We start from the raw sequence: 20,973 nt of genomic DNA, 5'->3' as shown, positions 1-20,973 counted from the left end.
ATCCTCTCACACACTTTCTCTCTTTGTTTATGTAGCAGGTGGTTGTCAGTAAACATGAGACAATTGCTATGTTGTCTCAGGATGACCATTTCACCAAGTTGGCTACAGAGACAATTGAAAAGTACAAATCCATGGTTCTAGGATCTTACTAATGTGGGATTAAGGGGAACAGCACCTGTGAGATTTTGAGTCAATTACTATAGGTGCTCTTTGTCTTGTAGTGGAGATAGTGCTGGTCTCACAGCTACACACAGCTAGGAGCCAGTGCACTATTCCCAAGCTGCTGCCTGAGTAATATTATTAACCCAGATGGTTAAGTTCACTTGCTGTCATCTGCTCTTGGTAGATATCTTGGATAAAACCTACAGCAACTGGATGAAAAAGGCAAGCTGATTCAGGGAATTTCACAGATTTTTCAGCCTTCCTTCTTTAGGTTTGTCATGGGGTTTAATGCTACCTTTTTCAAAAAACAGCCACAGCAAGCTGCTGATGAGCAGATTTTTTTTTTTTAAGAAGGTGACGTGGAGGGTTCCAAGAACAAGAAATGAGCCCCCCCCCCCACACACACCTCAGAATAAAACAGTCCAGTCCAACAATTCTGAATGACCGTCTAAGAATCCTTCCACCTTTTTCCAGTCTAGCAAGTATTTAATCCTTCCCAAGATCTGAACTTCCATTTCTGTCTTTGGCAAACTTTAGTTTCAGACAAATAGTTTCAGCAAGTGATTGATCATGGATATAGATGTCAGTGGGAATATCTTCCTTCCCTCCTTTTCAGTGGATTCCTGCTTATCCACCAGATTAGACTTCTGTTTTCCCTCTTGTCATTCAGCATGGACTGACTCAAGGGGTGATATAAACAGTCGCTCCTCTTCAAGCAGAAGAAGGTTTTTATTCGAGAATATTTCTAGTGCCAAGAAAAGATGAAGATTAGATGTTCATCGTGTTACACTGCTGCAGTCATCACACTTGGGTTATTCTGCCATCAGGCGGTCCCGCAGTCGGCCAGAGTTCCAAAGTCTTGGTCCGGCGTCAGTTGCTGTCGCTTCTTCCCTGACGTCAGTGCGCCAGGGGTATATAAGATGCATCTGACGCCATTTTTCACTCTTTCTTGCCACATGGTGCCCAAAGCAGAAGCGGTTCGCAAGTGCCGGTCGGCCGACTCCTGAGATTTTCAAAGTCGAATTTCAGATCCGAAGTCTTCAATCAAGCTACGTACCCCGTTGGGGAAACTTTTTTCTTGCCTCAGACCGATGTCAGAAAAAGTTAATAATTGTATTTCTTGTGGGAAGCAAATACCTCATAAGGACTTCCACTCTTACTGTATTCCTTGCCTATGCCCTGATCACGACGTCACTAGTTGTCGGTTTTGTGCTAGAGACGTTTTGATTTTGCTTTGCACTACTTTGGCCGAAGATTCAATTATACTATGCCGTCAGATCAACCGACGACCTCAATACCAAAAAAACGCAAAGACAAGGATAAAGACAGGCATCCGAGGTCCAAAACTGATGACGAAACCTCTTCTAGGCCAGTCGCCGGTTCTCAGTGAGGCGCTTTCGCAACCCCTGACACCCGCTACCTCAGAGCCACAGGTCGCTTCCGACTCCCACGTGGAGACAACTAGGCCTCTGGAAACTCAAGGTATTGGGCCTACAGAAACTAATCCCTCAGATGGGTCCGGAGCCGCTGAGCAGGCATCGGCTTCTGAAGGTGTTTTCAGACCTTCACAACTTACCATTAAAACATCAGCCAAGACAAAGGTACCATTAAAGACAAAGAAACAAGTACATCATTCTCCTGGACAGTCCTCCATGCCTAAGAAACAGATGCTTAAAATGGCCGAAGACCTTATTACTCTAATCAGGGGTTCCCATCCCCCTCATGTGAAAAGGCCTAGGCAGGATACAGACTATGATTCCTCTGACCAGGTTTCCATTTCCTGTGATTCCTCTTTCAGACCAGGGATACTCTCTACCCCCTATGAGGACTCTGATGCTGAAGAATCTATCCCTCCAGCCTCTCCTCCCGAGGATTATTATTTTGGGGAAACTTTGCATACCATGAGGGAGCATTTCCATTGGGAAAGTCAGGATTACTCAGAATCCAAGAAAAGGCTCAGGGATTTCCTTTTATTGCCCCAGCACAGGCCGCTGGCACTTCCGCCTGTGCTAGACATTGTGGATGATCTGTTCTCTGAATCTAGCTTATCTCCTGATTCTTTGCCCCCTGCTCCAGCCAAGCCAGACAGGTATTATAGAGTCCCTGACTCTCACAAGTTTCTTTACAAAAACCCTTCTGCGCATCCAGAAACTATTTCCCAGGGTCCAAAAGGGGTTAAGGCTTCCATTGCAAAAAATCCAGTACCCTCTGACAGAGATTCCAGAGCTTTGGATAGATGGGGGAAGAAAGTATACACTTCTGCAACTTTAGCAGTAAGAGCTTTAAATTTCCAGTTTCACATGCTTAAGTACCAAAAATATTTAATGGCTCAGTTAAAACAGAAAATGCTTGCAAGCTCAGAAGCTCATGATTGTAAAGAAATGCAGGATTTATTGCATGCGGTTGAACAGGTGGGAAAACATACTCTGCAATGTGGTTGATTCTTTAGAGGCCTCTTATAGAGCCGCAGTTACAGGTTCAGTGATACGAAGACATGCTTGGTTAAAAGAACAGAGTTTACCTGATCATGTTAAGGCAAAATTATTGGATGCTCCATTACAGCTTGATACCTTGTTTGGTGTTAAGGCAGAAGAGGTGTTAAAGAAAATGGAGGATAAAGCTAAATCTATGCAAATAGTCAAGGATTTCTTACAGGTACAGCCACCTCGGTTTAGCAGAAATTGGCCAGTAAAGAATTGGTCCTTTCCAGTGTCAGACAGGCCACAGAGAGGCAGATACAGATGCCCAAGAGGCAGATCTCAACCCCAAGGCTCAAACAGACCGACAGTGGGGGCATCTCAACCCCAAAAGGAGGTGAGGACAAGTCTCAACCTTACAGGAAACCGTCACAATGACTTTCCCCTTCGTACACCAAGCACGTCCCTTTTGAAAGCCCCCTTAGGGGGAAAACTAGCACTTTTTTCTCAAAACTGGCAAACAATCACCCAAGACAAATGGGTGCTGAATATTGTGTCTCAGGGTTACAGGTTCCACTTTCATACTTTACCAAGGCTAAAAGGAATGCCAGACCTGCCACAAAATCAATGGGCAGAGGCACAAAAACAAATTTCAGCCCTCATGGACATGAGAGCTATTCAAAAAGTACCACAACAAGAAAAAGGGCAAGGATTTTACTCAACTCTTTATGGTCCCCAGAAAGGACAAGGCCTGGAGGCCCATACTAGACCTTTCAGTTCTGAATACTTACCTGGATATTCCAAAATTCAAAATGTTGACATTACAGCAGCTTCTACCCATGCTGGGCAAGAAGGCTTGGCTTGTTACTCTGGACCTCAAAGAGGCATACCTGCATGTCCCTATCAGACAGAATTGCAGAAGATACCTCAGATTCAAAGCTGGTACAATGCACTACCAATTCTCTGCACTGCCCTTTGGCTTATCTACTGTGCCCAGGGTCTTCACAAAGTGCCTGACACCAGTAATTGCATTTTGCAGACAAAAAGGAATTCAAATATATCCATACCTGGACGACTGCCTCATTCAAGCAGAGACAAAGGACATTCTTCTACAGCATCTGGCGTTTGTAAAAAGGTTGCTAATTTCTCTAGGGTACACAATAAATGAAAAGATGGCAAAACTAGTGCCCTCGCAACAGATTATATTTCTGGGTGCCAGCTTAAATACAACGGCCCAGATGGCTTACCTCACACCAGACAAACAAGTTCAACTAACTCATTATTTTCATTTACTGGCAAAAAAGTCCCATCTCACTGCAAGAAAAATTCTGCAGGCCCTGGGATTCATGGCATCCTGCATACTACTAATACCATATGCCAGACTGCATATGAGGAAATTACAATGGTGCCTAAGAAGTGTTTGGATTCAACACTGTCACAGTTTAGAAGCAGTAATACCAGTGATTCCCTGCCTACAACAGGAGTTTCGATGGTGGGCACAGGCATGTCACCTAAACAAGGGTCAGCCTTTTACCCAACCCACAGCCAGGCAAACTCTAACAACAGATGCTTCGGATTACGCCTGGGGAGCACACATGGCAGGAAAATGCATTCAGGGCAAGTGGACCACAGACCAGATGCATCTTCACATCACTCAAAAAGAGATGTTGGCTGTTCAAAAAGCCCCAACAGCTTTCAAGGACCTTATGCATTCAGGACAATTATTACTACAGACGGACAACACCACAGTTATGTGGTACATAAGCAAGGGGGCACTCATTCTTATCCCCTATGCAGGCAAGCCATGACCTTGTGGAACACAGCTCTAACGTATCAAGTTCACCTGCAAGCACAATTCCTGCCAGGAAAGAAAAATACTCTGGCAGACGATCTAAGCAGAAATATCATGGACCCTCACGAATGGAAATTGATTCCACAAATCTTCAGCATGGTAACGCAAAAATGGGGATGCCCGGACATAGATCTTTTTGCCTCCCACTGAATTGCCAACTACAAAAATTCTGCACAAGGACTGATCACAAACAAGCATGGAAAGTGGATGCTGTTTTGTTCAGCTGGAAAAACCTAAAAGGTTATGCCTTCCCGGCACTGCCTCTCCTGTCAAAGGTACTCCTAAAAGCCAGACAAGAAAAAACACAGATGATCCTGATTGCTCCGGACTGGCCACTCCAGCACTGGTACCCTATCTTAAGAAACTTGGCTCAAGGCCCACCATGGATTTTGCCTCAAATTCCACACCTTCTGACTCACTAAAACAATCTGATCCTGCACGGCCAGCTCAAAACCCTAAACCTGGCTGCATGGCAGATACATTAGTCAAACAGGCAACACCTCTCTTTAAAGCTGTTATGGATGTCATTTTGGTGGCCAGGAGGCCGAGCACCAGGAAAGCTTACTCAGAAAAATGGAAGATATTCTGCACCTGGAACCAGGCTCAAAGCATTAACCCTCTTGTTCCAAACATTCCTCAGATTTTACAATACTTAACTGAGATGCTGGACAGAGGCCTATCCTTCTCATCAATTAAGATCCACGCCTCTGCCATTTCAGCACATTACAACACGGATCCTCCTTTATTCTCTCATCCCTTGCTAAAGCAGTACCTCAGAGGGGCTAAAAACATAAGACCGCCCCGGAGAGCACCAACACCAAATTGGGACCTCAATTCCGTTTTGGAAAAACTGACCCTACCCCCTTTTGAGCCAGCCAATACAGCCGATCTAAAATTCTTATCATGGAAAACAGCTCTGCTCCTGGCAATAACTTCAGCATGAAGAGTCTCAGAGCTATAGACATTAATGGCAGTGGAACCTTTTATAATTTTTCATCAGGACAGGGTTTCGTTAAGGACAAACCCTACATTTATGCCAAAGGTGATATCTAGTGTGGCTCTTAACCAAACCATCCATTTGCCAACTTTTTAACCAAACCCCCAGAATAAAGGGGAGAAACATCTGCATTCTTTGGACATACACAGGCAGCTACACTTCTACTTGGACAAAACAAAAGCTTTCAGGAAAACTGAGCAACTGTTTGTAGCATATGCTGCAGGATCACAGGGCAAGGCTATCTCAAAGCAGACTATATCCAAATGGATAGGACACTGTATTCGTTACTGCTACACACAGCGTGGAAAATCAGTCCCAAATACCGTTAGGCCACATTCCACCAGGACAACAGCCTTTCTCAGAGGAGTACCTACCAAGGAAATTTTGGAGGCTGCAACTTGGAGTTCAGTGCACACCTTTACTAAGCACTACCACCTGCCTCTTTACTCTAAATCCAGAGCAGGATTTGCCACTGCAGTTCTGCAGGGCCTCATAGCCAATCCTCTTTATAGACCAGCCACCCAACCTTAGCTTTGGGATTCTACCCAAGTGTGATGACTGCAGCAGTGTAACACAATGAACATAGTACAGTTTTGTACCTACCATAAATGTAGATGTTCGACTGTTCACACTGCGGCAGTCCACGTTACCCTCCCTCCATCCCCTCTGAACTAGCTGGACTTATCTATACCTTTCTATCCTATACAACCTTTGAGGTGTATTTGCTGGTAACTGAAGGTGTTGCTTTTATTTTATATGTCTATTTTTCATTAGCAATATGTATTGCCTACCTATTGGGGGCACCTGACATCTGGGGCAAGAAAAACTGAAGAAAATGGCGTCGGATGCATCTTGTATATCCCTGGCGCACTGATGTCAGGGAAGAAGAGACAGCAACCCACACCGGTCCAAGACTTTGGAACTCTGGCCGACTGCGGGACCGCCTGATGGCAGGATAACCCACGTGTGATGACTGCAGCATTGTGAACACTCGAACATCTACATTTATGGTAGGTACAAAACTGTACTTTCTGGATCTTTCCATTTTAAACTGGTTTGTGATAGTGTCAAAGTTCAAAATATTCTCTCTTCACAGTCTTCAACACACCATTAAAGTTCTGGAAAAGTGTGTACATAAGCAATTGCTAAAGCACTTAAAAGGCAGCAGCCTTACTTGCTCTCTCCCAGTAAGGTTTCAGACCTGTACATGGAACATAAGTATCCTTAAATGTCCTTCAAGGATGCATCTGCAGTCATAACATATGGGTTGTCCTGCCTCAGGCAGCCCTTCGGTCGGCCGGATTCCAAAGTCTGGGTCTGGCCTCGGCTGATGTTGCACTTTCCCCGACGTCAGAGCTTCTGGGGTATAAAGGCATCAGCCGACGCCATTTTCCTCAGTCTTTCTTGCCGCGCGGTGCCCGAAGCAGAAGCTGTTCGCAAGTGCCGGTCGGTCAGATCCAGAGATTTCAGCTACCGAAGACTTCTAAAAAAGCTAAGTACCCCGTTGGGGACTCTTTCTTGCCTCAGCCGATGTCAGACAAAGTAAATAATTGTTTAACTTTTGGGAAACAAATACCTCATAAGGATTTCCATTCTTACTGCCTTCCTTGCTTAGGCCCAGACCACGACGTATTGGCTTGTTTAGCCTGTGCTTCCTTCAACCGACGGACTCTTAGACGTCGGTCGGAGTTTGCAGAAGAGTTTTTTGGATCCGCTTTTGCATATAAAATGCCGTCGGAGACTCCGACTACGCATTTGGCCAAAAAACGCAAGGAAAAGGACCGACACTCGCGGCCCGCGGTTTCGGCTGAAACCACGGTTAGGCCTACCGCGAGTGTCTCGGTTTCAGCTGAAACCGAGTCCTCTGTTCTTACTTCTGCCGAAAACATACCTCCGACAACCGAGGCCAGAGCGGCCCCGGCTGAGTCGGCTTCAGAAATCCCTACCGAAGAAGCAAGCGCACAAGAATTGTCCGACACCATTCCATTGGACATTTCTACTCCTGCACGTGGGGCAGCTAGGCCCCCTGCTTCTATGTCTATTAAGGCCTTCTCCAGGACTAAAGCTGCCAAAATTTCAAAAGCTTTACCTGCCAAATCTACTTCTCAGAGACCTTCCTCAAGTTCTCAGATTCTCAGATTCTCAGCCTTGCTGAGGACCTTATATCTTTGATTAGGGGTTCCCAACCTCACCCAGACAGGGCCTCCCATCCTCCTCCCGACAAAAGGCCTAGGACTGAACCCCCTGAACCTCTCTCCTCTGATTACTCCTCAGATGGATCTGATTTATCAGACCATCAGGAAGGGCCATATTCACCTTATGAGGATTCAGATGCAGAAGACTCTATTCCTTCTGCCTCCCCTCCTGAAGAATTTTCCTTTGGGGAGACTTTACACTCAATGAGGGAACACTTTCAATGGCAGGGTCAGGATTTTTCTGATTCTAGAAAAAGGTTAAGGACATTTTTACATTTGCCACAGCATAGGCCTTTAGCCATACCCCCTGTGCTAACTGTAGTTGATGATGCGTATAATGATGTCAGCTCTGCCCCTGATTCTCTTCCCCCGGCCTCTGCCAAACCTGACAGATATTACAGGGTCCCGGATTCTCACTTCCACTTGTAGAAAGCCCATGCTGCAGACCCAGAAACTATTTCTCAGGGCCCAAAAGGTGTTGCAGCTGCCACTGCCAAAAAAACCCTACCCTCTGAAAGAGAGTCAAGAGCATTAGAGAGATGGGGTAAAAAGGTTTATACATCTGCTACTCTTTCTGCCAGGGCATTAAACTGTCAATTCCATATGATACAGTACCAGGAATATTTGTTAGATCAGCTGAATAAAAAGCTTTCTTCTCCTGAACCTTTAGACCGTAAGTCCCTTCAGAATTTGGTACACAACTCTCAGCAGGTCAGTAATCATTTCTTAAAATGTGGCTATGATGCACTGGAGGCTTCATTTAGATCAGCTATGACTGGGGCAGTAATTCGGAGGCATGCCTGGCTAAAAGAGCAATCCTTGCCAGACCATGTCAAGGCTAAACTACTAGATGCTCCAATGGAGAAACAAAGTTTATTTGGCTCCCCTGCACAGGAAATTCTAAAGAAAGTAGAAGAAAAAGCAAAATCTGTGCAAACAGTAAAGGATTTTCTGCAGGTTCAACCTCCAAGGTTCAGTAGAAACTGGCCTTCAAAGAATTGGTCCTTTCCAGACACCTCCAGAGCACAGAGGGTCAGGAATAGACGCCCTAGAGGCAGAGGTCAATCAAAGGGTGCCTACAGGGATCGTCAATGGCAGCCTGCCAACCAGAGGAGTACTGCCACAGCTGCAACTACAACCACTTCCACAGGACAGACACAATGACTTGACTTTGATTCCGCCTACCAGGGAACAACTGGAAGCACCCTTGGGCGGAAAGCTGGCTTTATTCTCGAAAAACTGGCATTGCATTACAAAAGACACATGGACATTGCAAACAATAGACAAAGGATACAGGTTTCACTTCCACACTTTACCAAAAAGGAGCAGAATGCCAAACCTTCCACCAAACCAGAAGCCAGAGACTTTAAGACAAATCAACAATTTACTTCAGATGAAAGCGATAGAAAGGGTACCATCTATGGAACAAGGCCAAGGATTTTACTCCAGACTATTCCTTGTACCAAGAAAAGAAAACCAATGGAGGCCTGTTCTCGACTTGTCCGCACTAAACACATATCTCATTGTGCCAAAATTCAAAATGCTGACCCTACAGCAACTTCTTCCCATGTTGGGCAAGGAGTCTTGGCTGGTGACTCTAGATCTCAAGGAGGCATACCTGCACGTCCCTATATGACCAGATTGCAGAAGACACCTCAGATTTCTTGCAGGATCAGAGCATTATCAATTCTCAGCATTGCCCTTTGGCTTTTCTACTGCGCCCAGAGTATTCACGAAATGCCTGGCATCAGTACTGGATGACTGTCTAACACAAGCGACAAAAAAGACAAAAAACTAAAAAGGATTTGGCCTATACCATACACCTAAGCAGGCCCTTGGGATACATAGTCATCAGAAAGAGAGACTAGCCATCATCCAAAAGGATAACCTTTTTGGGATTTTTGGACACAATAACTCAAATGGCTTTTCTCACAGAAGAAAAAAACAAAAGCAACCCAGACTACTTCATGGCTCTGACAAGACAAGCTCAGCTTACTGCAAAGAAGTCCTGCAGGCTCCTGGGTTACATGGCATCCTGCATAATCTTGATCCCGCATGCCAGGCTGCATATGAGGAAATTACAATGGTACCTAAGGAATGTATGGTCTCAATCATTCCATGCCTGAAAAAGGAATTTTGTGGTGGGCTCAGCCTGCCCCAGTCCAACAGAGGGTTGCCTTTCAACAAACCACAACCAAGGCAACCCATCACCACGGACCTCAGACCTAGGATGGGGGGGGAGCACAGGACAAGGACAATATCCAAGGCCTATGGTCTCAAGACCAACTAAACTTACACATAAACCTAAAGGAGATGCTGGCAGTGAAGCATGCAATCGAGGCATTCAAACCTTCCTCCAGCAAGGACATCTGCTGATAAGGACAGACAACACCACAGTCATGTGGTACATAAACAAACAGGGAGGCACGCATTCCTACCCTTTATGCCGGATGGCAATGGATCTGTGGAACCTAGGCCTGAATCTCAACATCCAGCTGCAGGCCAAATTCATACCAGGAAAAGAGAATTCACTTGCAGACAGCTTAAGCAGAACTACCACGGATGCTCACGAATGGATGCTGCATCCAGACATCTTCAAACTCATAACAAACAAATGGGGAATGCCAGAGATAGACCTGTTCGCCTCCCCACTCAACCACCAACTGAAGAAATTCTGCTCAAGGATATACCACCCACAAGCCTGGAGGGTGGACTCTCTCTTTCAGCTGGAATGCCCTAACAGTGTATGCATTCCCACATCTCCCATTGCTGTACAAAGTTCTACTGAAGATCAGGGAGGAATATCCAAAGGTGATACTAATAGCTCCAGACTGGCCAAGGCAGCACTGGTATCCGCTGCTGAGAAGCATGTCTCGGGCGAACTCATGGCCTCTACCCCTATGGCCTCTTCTTCTTACGCAGAACAACTTCAAGACCCTGCATCCAAACTTGAAAACACTGCAGATAACTGCCTGGAAAATTGTTTAAAACAAAACCAAACTGTCTTATCTCAGAGGGTCAAGGACATTGTCCTGGAGGCTCGCAGACCCTCCACAAGGAAGACATACTCAGCTAAATGGAAGAGATTCCTCATTTGGAGCACATCAAAGGGTACAGATGTCACACTGGCAAACCTAGCACACATCCTAGAATACTTAGCAGAACTGTTCCACAATGGCCTGTCCTATTCTTCCATTAAGATTCATGCTTCAGCAATTTCAGCAGAGTACAATATGGATCCTCCTATCTTCTCTCACCCTCTCCTCAGACAATTTTTAAGAGGGATCAAAAATGTAAAACCTCCAAGGAGACCCCATCTGCCTGCATGGGATCTCAATTTTGTGCTGGAAAAATTAACACTACCCCCTTTTGAACCAGCAGCATCAGCAGACTTACAGATTTTATCTTGGAAAACTGCTTTCCTTCTGGCAATCACTTCAGCAAGAAGAGTATCCGAGTTACAGGCATTAATGGCAGTGCAGCCTTTCCTTATTTTTCACCAGGATAGAGTGTCTCTGAGAACCAATCCTACTTTCATGCCAAAGGTGGTATCCAGGGTATCCTTGAACCAAGCTATTCATTTGCCTACGTTCTTCCCTAACCCACAGAACAAGGGGGAAAGACTATTGCACACCTTGGATGTACACAGACAACTACGCTACTATCTGGACAGAACTAAAGCCAGCAGAAAAACTGACCAACTTTTTGTAGCATATGCAACTGGAGTGCAAGGAAAAGCAATTTCCAAACAGACAGTTTCAAAATGGATAGGAAATTGCATTCGTTTCTGCTACTCTTTTCATGGAAAGACAGCTCCTGAAAATATCAGACCTCATTCCACAAGAGCCACAGCCACCACTACAGCTTTCCTAAGAGGGGTGGCTACTAAGGACATTTTAGAAGCTGCTACTTGGAGCTCCGTGCATACATTTGCCAAGCATTACAATCTACCTTTATACTCCAGATCCCGAGCAGGTTTTGCAACTGCAGTTTTACAGGGGATCTTAACTACACCATCCTTATCTTAGTACCTCCTGCCCCAGTTTGGCTATGGTATTCTACCCATATGTTATGACTGCAGATGCATCCTTGAAGGACATAGTACAGTTTTGTACCTACCATAAATGTAGATGTCCGATAGGTATGCATCTGCAGTCAGGATTACCCACCCTCCTTCCCCTCTGTGGTATTCCTAGGGTGCTTACCCCTCTTTCAGCTAGCTGGGGGAATCTATTATGGTGTATTTGTTTGTATGTATATATGTATATATATTGTTTGCTACTATTTGGAATTTTCAACTTTTCTCCAAATTTAGCCTTCCTAGAGGGCACCTGGCATCTGGGGCAAGAAACACTGAGGAAAATGGCGTCGGCTGATGCCTTTATACCCCAGAAGTTCTGACGTCGGGGAAAGTGCGACATCAGCCGAGGTCAGACCCAGACTTTGGAATCCGGCCGACCGAAGGGCTGCCTGAAGCAGGACAACCCATATGTTATGACTGCAGATGCATACCTATCGGACATCTACATTTATGGTAGGTACAAAACTGTACTTTTTGTTTGCTATCTCTGGATGAAATTGGACAGTGGTGAGTACATCAGTACTACATTCTTAGACCTTTGCACGAGTATAGACTGTTGATTAGCATTAACTCAGCTCTTCTGCTCTTATCAAAATGAATATTTATAACTGTGTTAGCCCTTTAACTGCAGTGTCTACTCCATTCTGTATATGGTAATATAGTATACATTGCTGACATTTGGGGATCTCAGCTCCTGTACCTTTAGAATCTGTCTGCTGTAATACATTTTCTTTTCTTGTACTAGATCATGTTCATGTTCTGTAATGTTATATAACTGAAATTAGTGTTACAGTTCAATCTGAACAGTTACTCTGGCAAAATGTTACTATAATAATTGTAATTTCCTGTGAAGCTTTTCTCCCTGGATCTCTGTTGAAAATAGACTATGCCCAGTTAGACTGTCTAAGTCAACAAAAACAAGTAAGCAAGCATCTTGCTAAAAAATAAAATTTAAATGTGTGAAATTTTCATGTTGAATATAGATTTCCCCTGTATTTTGCTTGTTTATAATTTTTTTTCTATATGTACTTTTTTTCAGATTGTGTTGCGCCCTTTACAGTAAAGGATGGAACGTGATTATTTTTGATGTTCAAAAGCCAATGACAGGTGTTCAAGAAGGAGTGAAATTTGTGCAGGGAGATATTTGTGACTATTACCAAGTAGAGGAAGCCCTCACAGATGTGAGCTCTGTCTTCCATATTGCATCTTATGGAATGTCAGGGAGAGAACAGCTGAACAAAAAAAAGATAGATGCTGTTAATGTTAAAGGCACAGAAAATCTGATTAGAGCCTGCATACAGAAAGGTGTGATGACACTGATTTACACAAGCACTTACAATGTGGTATTTGGTGGCCAGGTTATAGAGAATGGTGACGAATCTCTACCGTACTTGCCTTTACATCTTCACCCAGACCACTACTCAAGGACAAAAGCTGTAGCAGAAATGGCTGTACTGAATGCAAATGGCACACAGCTCAAAAATGGAAAAGGCATTTTAAGAACCTGTGCCATTAGGCCAGCAGGTATCTATGGACCTGGAGAGCAGAGACATCTTCCACGGATTGTTTCCTACATTGAAAGGGGTCTGTTTCGATTTGTATATGGTGATTCTGCTAGTCTAGTAGAGTTTGTTCATGTGGACAATCTTGTATGTGCTCACATATTAGCCTGGCAGGCATTAAAAGTACAAAAGCAGTATATAGCTGCTGGCCAGGCATACTTTATTTCTGATGGCAAACCAGTAAATAACTTTGAGTTTTTTCGACCATTAGTTGAAGGGCTTGGATACACTTTTCCAAAGATCCGTATTCCTCTTCCATTTGTTTATTTCTTTGCTTTTCTAACAGAAGTGGTACATTCCTTGGTAGGACATATGTATAATTTTCAGCCACTTCTTACTAGAACAGAAGTCTACAAAACTGGAGTCACCCATTACTTCAGCATAGAGAAGGCTAAAAGAGAACTTGGCTATGAACCTCAGCAGTGCAGATTAACAGAAGTTGTTGAGTGGTTCAAGTCTCAGGGGCATGGGAAAAAAAACAAAATTGTCATAAGAAGACATTTTATTTGGGATGTAATAATTACTGCACTGCTCCTGCTTGTTGTACTTTCCTGGCTTCCTCTAGCTACAACATTCCATTCTCATGGCACAAGTCAAGTGTGACAAGGTTTGTTCCATAAACATATTATGAACTGTGACCTTTCATTTAGTTTTTTAACATATGGGTTTAAATATCTGTGGACAGTGGACAGATGAAATTGATACCTCATTTTTCAGAAATGTCTAAGTAATTGGGCAGTGTGCATTTCCTCTTCGACAGAAACTCAGAATTGGGAAAGAAGGGATGTTGCAAGGATCTTAATACAGGTATTGTTAGCCACTAAGAACTGATTTCTGAAGTAATCACTTAAATGGATATCTGTGATATCTGAACATGTCATTAAGGTGTTTGTTCTGTGAAACCCTTTGAAATGGCATACATAGGGCTGGATTCTGAAAGATTTTCTGTTAGTCTGTTAATTACTGACTCTGAACTCTCACTTACCCTGAAAATAAGTTTTTACATTCCTTTACCTATTCCTGCAAATAGTCATGATTACTAGGATAGTAAATAAAGACATGTAACTGTTTGTAAGTTACATTAGGTAGCCTGTTGAAGCTGTTAAATTCCTTCGGCTTTCATGTAATTTCAAGTGCATTCTTCTGAAGGTGAGTGTGCTCTGTTCTGTAGAATTTCATTTGATTTTTGTGTTTTACAGGGCTAACTCAATTTCTTATACATTCCTACAGTTGTAGTATATATTCTTTCCCTTCAGAATAGTCTGATATGATGATTCATGCTAAGTATGTGTGATACTACACTAAATAAAATTATCATCATACCCATCACCTTTACAGACTGTAAATTAGTTATATTTTCCTTTTTTTCCATTGGTTGTATTTTGCACAGATATGTACAAAATATTGTGCTTTTTGTTTCTGAAAAGAAACTGTCAAAATATTGATTTTTTTTTTCAGAGTTGGTTGTTATATGTTGGTAGCAACTACATCTAGATATATGGAGTACAGAGTTATCTTCAGCTCAGAGCTGCTGCTACTTTACCAATAACTAGTAAGAATACAGGGTGAAGCTGTGGCCATATATATATATATATATATATATTTATCTGCTTTGTGTATTGATGTCAGCTGGGATATTTCTTACATTATTAAGGCCCTGAGCACCTCCACGCACAGCTATGTATGAGTATGTGGTATCCATGTATGTATAATATATATGGGTGCCATCAATTTCGTTGAATGCAACTTCACTTAAAAAGAAATTAGTTTGGCAAATTTACTGGACAGTCACTTCACTGAAAAGCTGTTTTTTAGAATAACATTTCAGAGATAACTATGCAAGTCTGTACATCATTACTCATGCAGTGGTTTGTGTTTTTGCACCAGCAGTGATTCCCTGTGGGTGTGGTCTTTTTTCACAGTAGTTGTGCAATCATGGGGTTATTAAAGTATAGATTTTTTTGCCCCCTCCCACCACCACTTGGGGATGGGCGGCTTGCTCTTCCTGGGGAAAAATACATTTTGCAGGCCAATTTGCCCTTCAGTGAGCGTCTCTGTCTGAATTATACTAAATAATGACTTTTCATTGATTTGCCATACTGATGTCTCTTTCTGTGAAATGATTTTCAGTGAATGTGTGTGTATTATATTAAATATATATATATATATATATATATATATATATATATATATAAAACACACACACACACACACACACACACACACACACACACACACACACACACACACACACACCAAACATGTATAGTTTTACAAAAACATCAAAGTAACCACATCAAGATTCCTTTCATAGTTTTAGTGGTACAGTAGAGATGCTGTGTCCATATTTGGTAGATTTGCACAAAGGGATAAGGCTGTGAGCTGAGGTTTGATTCCCTCAACTCTCATGTACCTATTGTGTGACCTTGAGCAAGTCACTTAACCAGGCATGGCTCTCGATTTACCCTTGAAAAGGGACTGTGTGTTCGTTTGGCTTACCTGGTTAACAAATGGGTATTATTATAATTTGTCTTGATTTCATATCTTAATTCCACACGCCCTCTCTCTGTAATCCTCACATTTGTATCAATATTCCATCTTCTACTTGGGTTTACCAACATCTCACTGAATGAAACACTGTTTTAATAATGTATTACTGCTAATGGTATATTGCTTTACAGTCTGAAGGCATAAATGTATAGAAGACAATTGGCAGACTTTAGAATGAAATGTATGGCTACAGGAGCAATGTAGTATGATGTTGCTTATTTTTTATGCATAGCGAGGAATTAGATTAAGATGGGATATTCCTTCATTCATTTTTGTGGAGAGCGTTCATAGTTATTTCCTTATGTTTTTAATCAAAAAGTAACTCAGTATTTGACTTCAGAAGGCTCTGGCTAAAAGACTGTTATAATTAATAACATATTCTTGCACCACATGAAACACTGAATTGTCCCAGAGTACATATCCCACCACCCATGCTTCCATAATCCATCACCCTTCTAGAAACCTCTAATTCTTCAATTTTTTTCCCTAATCAAAAGAGCTCATTGCATGATGTGTAGAGCCACCAAATGAAATTTTCCTCTAAAGTATTTCCAACTTAGAATAGTACCTTTCATCTTCCAAGAATAATAGGAATCCATTGGGGGGGGGGGGAGTGACCCTTTTTCATTTCTTCTGGTCATCATGGCTCTGCTACCATTTGGTTACAGCAGACTGTTCTACAGATAAATACATGTGTAGCAGTTGGATTCCCCCCCCCTCCCCGCAAAGTCTACCTAAATGGTTTAATTTGTTTAGGGTCATTTTGTGATACCTGCAGGAGGCATAAACATGCTGCTTATAGAAGCATTGCAAGGTCATTAAATATCATTTGACAATCAAAAGACTTCAGTGTTTAGAATCTGAGTATTCTCCTTCCTTCCTTGTCCAGGTTTTCCCATCCTCCATAGAGGTATTTGTCCTGTAAACATCACAGGCACGCTATGGAAAAGAAATAACTATAGAGGCTTACGAGAAGGTAAGCAGAAGAAAGATGGGTCCATTTAACTGAAGCCACTAATGGAGAAAGGGCATGTGAATTACATTATTTGCTACTCTTTGTTTTTAGGAATTGCTCTCAAGTACACCTTACTGAGGTGATGTTTTGTTGACCTTCAGCTCAGTGTTTTGCAGCTGGACATTTACAGTTAGGCTCTCAAAATTCCACTCACTTGCATCCCATTGCTGCTACCTCTTTGCACTTCTTCCACTGTTCTTAACTACATTGTCCCTTTTAAGTTCTCTCTTTTGAAATAGGTGACCCTTCTCTTGCATTAATGGTATCTGTTACAGCTCCTGCATTGTTTAACAGAGCTAAGTACAGTGAGACCCATTTGAGAAAAACATCCAAAAAGAGTTTCTGCCAAATACAACATGTTGGAGCCGTAACTTACATTAGAAGAAGACTCAGAATATATAGATAGACCAGTGGCTGCTTCATCCCCTGTTTTGCTGTTGGATGGCCCTAAATTCTCTGTGATGGCACATTTTAGGGTTATCTCAAAGCTTGGGTTGCTATCTCTTCAACTTCTGACTCTTGTATGCATCTTGTGACACTCCACCAACACATGGCTGTGATTCACTCCCTTTGCTGACAGTGTTAGTGACCTTCATAGTTTTTTTGGGGCAGAAACTGATGAAACACTGAAGGCTATAAAGGCAAGTCCCAGTCCTTGCAAACTGTACACATGAGTTCTACCTGAGTGCAGACATTCATCAGGTCTTGGCGTAGCTAGCAGTTCTATTGGTTCCACAGGGGCCATATGAGGAGTTAAACACAGCAACAGCTTAAATAGAAAGCAGCTTTGTTATTACCTAATCTTTTCAAATTTATGTATCCACTTCCCTTCTTATTGCTTCTCTTGCTGCTTGACCTTCACCTGCTGCAACTTCAAGTTATTTGTACTCATTAGATATGTAACAATTTCACCATTTGTTAACATCTTTTTTTGCTATTTCTTCTAGTTGTGCATCTTATTTTTTATGTATGTGCAGTATATGTTCAGTGTGTTGTAATTGTACAGTTGTGCCCCCATTTTGGTTCTTTCTTGTACCCATTATAGTATAGCGAGTTTCATTTCTTGCTACAAAGATGCACATTTTAAAACACATTGCTCTTTGTATTTATAAGGCTTGTAATTGGATTGCTTTTGTCCATACACTTTATTTACCTTGCCATGCCTTTCCTCTAATTTAGAATTTCTATTCTTTATATCTTGTATATTTTTAAAATGTGTTTTGCTATCATATTGCATATAATTGTGTGTTTTATTTTTCTTGTTTTGACAGCTTTCCATCTTGAGATTTCATTAAAAATGTCTTTCCAAGATGAGCAGTCATGTTTAACTGACCTACCTACATACCTACCTACCTTAATAGATATTGGATGTGCCCACTAGAAATTGTGATTTAGATATGCAGATATGTATGCTGAATAAATTTAGGAAGGTTCCTCTGCTAATCATTTTCAGTTCAGAATGGTCTTTTGGCCTCACAGTATTGTCTAGTGTTTTTACCAGTTGTATGGCGGCAATGCTGAAACTGCTATAGAGCGAAGTGTATCTAAACCTGGACATCTAGAGCCTAGCAACATAAAATAAACTGTTTTAACTCATTGACTGTCAGCTACACACTTTCACTTCCTAGTTATCATTGCGAGTTATGCAAAGTCTTGCTTGATTCAATTTAATTTTCTTGGTTTTCTATGATGTTTTCTGTAGCTTCGGTTTCAAGCCTTTACAGGCATTTTTGCCATTGAAGAAGTTAGTCGGCATGACTCCACCATTCACAAAATAAATTGCTGCCTGTCTGTTTCGTATTATGTAATCTCAGACCCTAGACCATTTGCCTGCCTCTACTCTGATACCTCTTTATGCAGAGCTTCATAAGGATATATGAGTAGGCACACATAATTCACCTGCTTCAGAATTAGTATTTCAAGGGATTGAACAGTCACCTAAATAGGAGGCTGCACTTTCTTAAAACTGTTGACAGGCCAAAGACGAACATATAGCCTATGATGTCTGGTCCATGCTGGAACGTGGATAAACCAGAATGAAGACCCTGTGCCATTCAGTAACTACAGCTGCTTTGAAAGGGCTGGAATGGTGCCTCCTTGGCTCTGGTCTCCCACCTTATCCGTGTTGCACCGAGCCTGGTAATTGAATCTGAGGTCCCGAACCCCATCTTTTTGGCATCTCTGACCTCAGGATGGATCCAGTTCTCCTATATGGTTATCATGGCTTAACCAGAATTTTCACCAAAGCCATCTCCATGTAAGATCCAGACTTTACCCTTTTGGAGCCAGGAAGTTCCAAGTGCCAAAGTCTGGCAAGCCTACTTCATTGGCTTCATTTAGGTCTGCTACATATACCAAAATTGTCAAGGACATGCATCTTGATTAGCTGAAGATAATCTTTTTGAAGGCTCAGTTGGACCTAGGAATTACCCCCCCCCCTTTTCCTCTTGTATGGGGTCAAGGGCCCTGTCTTTCTGACTCCAATGGAGTTTCTTCCTCCACTGGACCACTTCCCAGCCCCATTGGCTTTGGTTCTGACAAGTGTTTACAGTAACTGCAAAACAGGGCTGACAGCCTGGTTGCTGTCAGCTCCAGCTCATTCCTTGATGTACTCCACTCCATTGCTTTCATATCCGAATGCCTCCCAAAGCACTGGCATCAGGACAGAGGGCCAGGGTTCAGATTCAAAACAAAAGCTTTCAGAGCTATCTCTATACTGCAGTGGCTCTGCCCTAGATAGCTTGACCCTGGTCATTACGTCAGATGCAACCTGGTCAGTGGCTGGTACAGGGGATTTTGTCAAGTTTTCAGACTAAGGGCACCCCCCAGTAAGCCATCCAGCTTTGGAGTTGGAATGTTGTAGACAGGATTCTCTCTAGTTCTGAGAAGGTGGGTTCTACTCCGTTCATGAGTTGGTCTTAAGCCAGTACCATCAAGCCTCAACTATCCTCAACTTTCGGTGCTTTTGGGTTGCTTTTCTGCCCCGTCCCCCAGACTATACCCCTGGGAGGTTCCCAAGGAGAGTTCATGCAAGAGGAAGTTCTTGGATTCCCCAAAGTAATTTGTAGACTCAGACCTCCGTGAAAGAGAAATATCTCGTAACTCGCCCTATAAGGATGACTCTTTTGCTGATTTTTTTGGAGTTTGTGCTACAGTGGAGGGGTTGGATCTCTGAAGCCTCTTCTCTGGAGGAGTCCGTCTTCTTTGAGGCCTTTGACACAGGCCCATTCACTTCCTGGGTGGTTCTCCCAATTGAAACCCTTGTATATCTTGTATTCAGGCGAGCGTAGGGAGACCCAGTTGTGGTGAAACTGATATCACGTAAACCAGACAAAGCTCCACCAAAGGACAGATTTTTTTTTGAGTAACGGTCACTTGGTGGATGTGATTGTCGTTGCTGCAGCCACTAAAAAGAAGATAAATAGGGAGTCATGGGCCTTGAGCTGTTTTGGCAAGTACACCTATCCTTCAGCCACTTTTGCTGTTCGTGCAGTGTTACTTGGCACATTTGGTTTCTGAAGTCTGTAATTTGTCTGCCATACACTCAGTATATAATGTGTCTATGCGCCTTATATCCAGTGTGGTGGATGGTACTACATGGGCTGCAGGCACTAGTATTGCTAACAGCTATATGCCCTTTTGCAATTTCATAGACTGCATCAAGGCATCTTTCTTAAATGCTCCTTTTGATGGTAACACTTTTTCTGTCTAAAATAAAAGACATGCTGACAAGGAGTGAGTAACAGGTACAATGCTGGCTGCTGTTGGGATACGTTTTTCCACTCCTCAAAGAACCTTCTGTATTAATCAAAGAGGGGGAGAAAGATGTCTTTATGAAAATGTAATTTTTTTCCCTAGAGCACTCGTAGCGATAATGCCTCTCAAGGGAGAGTCTGCAGTTCCATGGCTTCAGAGTTTCTTTCTCTGGGAGGGCATTCCATTGCTCCTGAAAAATTACGTAACGAAGGACAGTCAGGAGAGGGTGCTTGACTCTGTACTCTCTTAAGCTTGAAGTCCATCACCTCAGACTCCTGGGGTGTAGAGAGTTATTTCCAGAGGTTAATCTGTCCCATTCCACACCTTTTCAAACTCAAAACAGAAACATCTTCCAGAAGTTCCATCTCATCAGTGGAAGGAAGAAG

General features: G+C 42.8%; 1 protein-coding gene across 2 annotated transcripts in view; it reads left to right on the top strand.

Annotated features, from left to right (window-relative positions):
* Nucleotides 1-14,601, top strand: part of SDR42E1 (short chain dehydrogenase/reductase family 42E, member 1) — a 94,877-nt gene extending 80,276 nt beyond the window's left edge. For both annotated transcript variants that reach the window (XM_044081287.1, XM_044081288.1), the window contains exon 3: nt 12,744-14,601. In XM_044081287.1, the coding sequence (XP_043937222.1) occupies nt 12,744-13,869 (1,126 nt within the window). In that variant the 3' untranslated portion in view covers nt 13,870-14,601. The remainder of the gene's footprint in view (nt 1-12,743) is intronic.
* The last annotated feature ends 6,372 nt before the right edge of the window (nt 14,602-20,973 follow it).

Source organism: Protopterus annectens, chromosome 8.part0 (genome assembly GCF_019279795.1).
Source record: "Protopterus annectens isolate FY-2018-M chromosome 8.part0, PAN1.0, whole genome shotgun sequence".
In the NCBI taxonomy this organism is placed as follows: Eukaryota; Metazoa; Chordata; order Ceratodontiformes; family Protopteridae; genus Protopterus; species Protopterus annectens.
The sequence above is the reverse complement of the archived record's forward strand: the minus strand, read 5'-3'. Positions and strand labels throughout refer to the sequence as shown.